The sequence below is a fragment of the Anguilla anguilla genome, chromosome 16 (genome assembly GCF_013347855.1).
Source record: "Anguilla anguilla isolate fAngAng1 chromosome 16, fAngAng1.pri, whole genome shotgun sequence".
NCBI classification, from domain to species: domain Eukaryota; kingdom Metazoa; phylum Chordata; class Actinopteri; order Anguilliformes; family Anguillidae; genus Anguilla; species Anguilla anguilla.
Window position 1 is genome coordinate 22,320,263 of NC_049216.1, and position 5,393 is coordinate 22,325,655.

A 5,393-nucleotide genomic window follows, 5' to 3' on the forward strand; every position below is an offset into this window, starting at 1 on the left:
AGGTTAAAGGTCACTAGCGAACACATGTGCTAGGTATGCACGTTTACACAGAGGACGTGTGCGTCCGTGACAGATTGAACTCACTGGTTAACTCAGCAGTGCGTGTTTGCAGTCACACAATGCAGAGGTATGCAGCTAAATATGATTTAGTTTCAGAGCACTGCCACCCGGTCTCCGGGCAAAACAACGGTTAACTGAGAGAGGAGCTAACTGAATTACCGCATCCATCACCCAGGGTAAATATTGCCCTTTTTAATCCTAACTGCACACTGGAGAAATCATAGAGAACACAGTCTTCCCTTGAGCCACTCGAGAAGCACATTGGTTCCTTTCATGACTTTCATAAACTCCGAAAGACACAAACTTAAAAAATAGAAAAGGGGGAAAAAAAAGTCCACGTTTATTTACCATATCACCGTGGCAACACAAAGAGCTCTTGGAGCCGACAGATGGGTTCTCGTGCGCACATGACTCCGACGCAGATCCCGCCAGAAAACCCGCCACGAATCAAAGGGGAGGAAACCGTGTCGAACAAGCGATCCCATGAAGAGGCTGCGGAGATTGCATTCCGTGTGGGGGAAGTGAAATTGCTGTGGACGAGCTTTCAGGAGCTACATCATTGTGGGCCAGACGCGGATACGGGCTGCAGCTTCACAGAGGCCACCATACTGCTGACGCAGACCGAAAGCTTGAGACATATTTACTTAGATACAAGCTCTAAATACAGGGTCCTTATTGAAACAAGCTCATGCTACAGTTCTGTTCTTAGCGGTATAAGCAATAAGGGGACTGTTGTAAATCCTTATTGGGGATTGCTGTGTTACCAGTAAGCCTTGAGCTTAACCTGAACTGGACCTGTTAGTACCTACCACAATAAATGTACCAGTAGACCCAAATAAATGGCTGTACTACTGTATATCTATAAAACAAACAGTTAAAAACACATTTGAAAAGTTTTTACATTGTATAACCACTGAACACGGCTACTCATAACTTATCGAGATTAGGCTACTCCCATCCAAGGTCTCAGTGAAAACTGTCACGTCACAGCATGCCACATGGAACTCTACGGCGGAGTCAGTTTACATGATGGTGAACTGCATCCACTGTAGTTAAGGACCAGCTTCATAACTGTAAGCTTCATAAGAGTAAGCTTCATAGCAGTAAACTTCATAGGAGTGAGCTTCATAACAGTAAGCTTAGTCGCAATAGCGCAAAAGCTTGGCAAGCCTTGTGTGATGACCATGACAAAAACAGAACAAAGACAGGGAGCGTGGGAGAGAATGAGAGAGAATAAGAGAGAGAGAGAGAAAGAATGGGAGAGAACGAGAGAGAGAGAGAGAGAGAGAAAGAATGGGAGAGAATGAGAGAGAGAGATAACAAGAGAACGAGTGAGAGAGGGGGGAGTTTGGAAGAGGTAAATGGTAAGAAAAAGAAGCACAGGTGAAGTAGAGGTAGACTGGGTGAAAGTGAGAGAAAGATGGAAAGAGAGTGGTCCAGCACATTCCAGGCAGGTTACAGACTGTTCTCAGAAGAATCCATACTGCAGACACAGGGATGGGGCCCAGGAGCTCAGACAATAGAACCACGTTCATCATCCCAGAACCAGCGGTACAGAACCACGTTCATCAACCCGAGTCAGCAGGACAGCACTACAAAACCTTGTTCATCATCCTGAACCAGCAGTACAGAAACATGCTCATAAACCCAAGCCTGCAGAACAGCAGTACAGAACCAGTCCAAAAGATTGCAGGTTTGAGTCCTGGGAAAGTCCCCGCTAGTGTACCCTAGGCCAAGGAAACATCACCAGAACTGTCTCAGTATTAACATACAAAGCAGTTTTTTCACTCAGGCGAATGAAGCAGAAAATAAAAGACAATGAACTGTGTAAGACTATGATCAGAACTGAATGGGACATGTGCACAGAATGTGTCTGGATCAGAACCAGCTGGAAGAAAAGCAGTTTTTTTTCAGGAAAAAGGAACATAATTCCAAGAGGGAATAAAAAAATGTGTGTTTCTAACTTTGTGAGATGAAATGAAAACATTTTATAACCGTTTTTACTGTGGAAATGAAAGATGTCTTTCCAAAGATTTGAGCAGTGCCAATCCTGGCTGATGCCTAGACAGCTCATCAGTCACCACTCCGCACATGCCCAGCTGAGTCACATTTCGAACCAATCGTGTTTCAGAAGCGGCAACACTGAGACAGCAGCAGTGTAAGAAGGTGCAGTCATAAATCATTCCGGGGAAAATTATGGTTTCTAATTTTATATGCTACAATACCATGCTCTCATGCGCAGATTCACAAAGTCAAAGGAAAATTGACTGCTAAAGTCCTCTCCAGATGGATCTCAATTCTGCTCAATAATTCACTCTGCACTGTACGTCCCGATATTTAATGAATTGATTATGAGGCCGGCATTAGTCTCACGGTGGCTGTACAAAGCTCGCTGTGATAGCGGTGTACTCGAGTCACCCAGCGGGTGCGCTGTGGCGTGGCGTAATCACAGTCCCATGCCTAATTGACAATGAGAGGGGCCTCTCAGTGACTTCACAGTTAATCGGAGAGTCACTCTCAGTGTGATTTTTTTAGAGGCCCTTGACAGGCCATCTGCGCAGGATCAAAGTCGTCCCGTGTAGAATTAACCAGAATGCAACTCTCAGGGTGGTCAAGCAAGAAAAAGATTTTCAAATTCCCCCCACCTTTTTTGTGCCTCAGCGTAGAATTACTCACCTGGTTCCCGTACCCCTCTACCAATGCTGCCTTTACATGGTTCCAGAACTTTCCATGTGCTTTGAAACTTTCAAATGGAAGTGCTATCATATGGAACTGCATATACATGCCCCAGGCCCTGCAGGGGGATTGGGCTGGTTATATGTGGGACAGTCAGGCGAAAGAGCCTCAGTTCACCTCCCTCCCCGGCTACTGTGCCATGACACCACTCCCTGACTGACCCCAGTTCAGCTCAGGGCTCTGTGTAAACAGGCCACCCTGCTCGCTCGTCTGCCTTCTGCCTGACCCCAGGCCAGTGTTTGTTTGTTGTCCAGATGTGACCCCTTTTCTCCTGGACAAATGTGTAACAGGATGGTTATAAAAAGAAAAGGCTCTTGTCCTTGTCTTGACCACTCCCGACCACTCCTAACCACTCCTGACCACTCCCGACCACTCCTAACCATTCCTATGTGAGAGATTGTACCCCTGCTTAGAGCACTGCATGCTCTGAAACTGAGTTTTGTTGCTGAGACTGTAGCAAACCTCAGGGTTTTTCTGGACTTTAGCACTGTGCCTTTAACTCAGTTGGAACTCCAGATTTAAAAAGTGGGCTAAGGTGCAGCTGCAGAGAAGCAGGCGTGAAACTGACTCGGAAAGCAGAGATATAAATGGCTCCAGTGTGTGGGGCCCGCGTAACTGTGACACCCCCCCTCCCACCACCATCAGCACCCGACCCCCACAGTCCCTGCCCCTAGAGGGCCACTCAGACACCCGTCAGACAGCAGGGCTAATTTAGTGCTTACCTCCATGGCTGGGCGAGGACAGGGCCAGCAGGGCCAGCAGTAGGCATGCGAGGGAGCTCAGGGGTCTCATGTTTGCAGGTAACTCCAGTTCTCTCTCCCCATTCAAAGATCTGCCCTCCGGTCGGGATGCGAGCAGCACTACAGCTGGTTCTCATGAAAGAGGCTGGATATGAGAGCCGAAAGTGACGCCCTGCGCCCGCCCTACCACACCCCCCCCCCCCCCAGCAACTAAACCCTCCCCTCACACGCACTCAACAGCCAAACGCTCACCGTGGAAAAAAAGAGCTGTAACAACCCTCTCTGTCTCTCTCCTTTTCCTCTCTCCCTCCCTCTCTCGCTCTCTCAAATTACAGAGCCTGGACAGTCATACTTTGAAGGGCTCTTTTTGTTTTAGTGTTAGTAATAAGCATGGCATCTAACTCAAAGAGTATAGGGCCTGGTTCTATGACCAAAAAAACCCACCAACTTTTAAATTAAAATGAAATTTACACCAAATGCTTTTCCTCCTAAAGATTGGGGTATTTATATTGTTAATTTCCCTTTCTTTACCACTGCCCTCTTTTTTCTTGCCCTCCAAAATAATATGCTATGTTTTGGACCAAAAGACAGACATCACGGCCACTAACCTCCAACACGTTTGTGGTACACATGCACAGCACAAGCACCAACAAACAATCAAAGTGTAGATGAGACCTTGAGCAAGACAATTGTCATGGCAACGTCTCAAAGGGTGCTACCTCTTTCATCATCCATTCTCACGTTTCAAAAACATGATGAGTGCTGTTAAAATAAATTTTTAGTCAAAAGAAATGGAACACACTATTTCCAGACAGCTCATTTTACCGATAGAATGCACATTGCATTCATTTAAATACTTCTCCTGGACTTTCATAGATTCCCAAAGAAAGGGGCCCCATACATCGGCACTGAAAGAGACTTCAAAGCTGTGCGAGTCAGTGACCTCTGTACGGAGAGCATCACTCGACACTCTGTTTCCTGTACAGCTGGACTGCCCCCACTGGTCACCCAAGGCAAAATGCCCCCACACAGACCCATGCATGCATTCATACACATGCAGACACACACACACTTATACACGTAGGCATGCACGCACATAGGCTCGCTCGCACACATAAGCATGCACGCACAATACATGCATACCTACACTCATGCATTCACACACACAGGCAGGCATGCATGCATGCATGCACAAGCAAACATACACCCTTGCATGCATTCCTTACAGATACCTCTCATATTTGTATATTAATTGAGCTATTCACTACAATTAATCAATTGAAAAATTCCCATGTCATTCATTATATAAATTTAAATGAATTTCCTGGTCTGCAGAGTCTGTGCTGCTTTTCACATGCATGCCGGTTTACACATGCAGATTTGGAGAGGTGTGTTTACACATGTGCAGGTTTAGAGAGGTGTGTTTACACATGTGCAGGTTTAGAGAGGTGTGTTTACACATGTGCTGGTTTGGAGAGGTGTTTACACATGTGCAGATTTGGAGAGGTGTGTTCACACATGCAAGTTTGGAGAGGTATGTTTACATGTGTACAGGTTTTTAGCGATGTGTTTACATGTGTACAGGTTTTTAGTGATGTGTTTACATGTGTACAGGTTTTGAGCGATGTGTTTACATGTGTACAGGTTTTGAGCGATGTGTTTACATGTGTACAGGTTTTTAGCGATGTGTTTACATGTGTACAGGTTTTTAGTGATGTGTTTACATGTGTACAGCTTTTTAGCGATGTGTTTACATGTGTACAGGTTTTGAGTGGTGTGTTTACATGTGTACAGGTTTTGAGTGGTGTGTTTACATGTGTACAGGTTTTGAGTGGTGTGTTTACATGTGTACAGGTT

At 45.8% G+C, this 5,393-nt stretch overlaps 1 protein-coding gene across 1 annotated transcript in view; it reads right to left on the bottom strand.

Annotated features, from left to right (window-relative positions):
* Window positions 1–3,688, bottom strand: part of cspg4 (chondroitin sulfate proteoglycan 4) — a 52,461-nt gene extending 48,773 nt beyond the window's left edge. The window contains exon 1 of the mRNA XM_035396706.1: window positions 3,519–3,688. Coding sequence (XP_035252597.1) covers window positions 3,519–3,588 — 70 coding nt within the window. The 5' untranslated portion in view covers window positions 3,589–3,688. The remainder of the gene's footprint in view (window positions 1–3,518) is intronic.
* Between the last annotated feature and the right edge of the window lie 1,705 nt (window positions 3,689–5,393).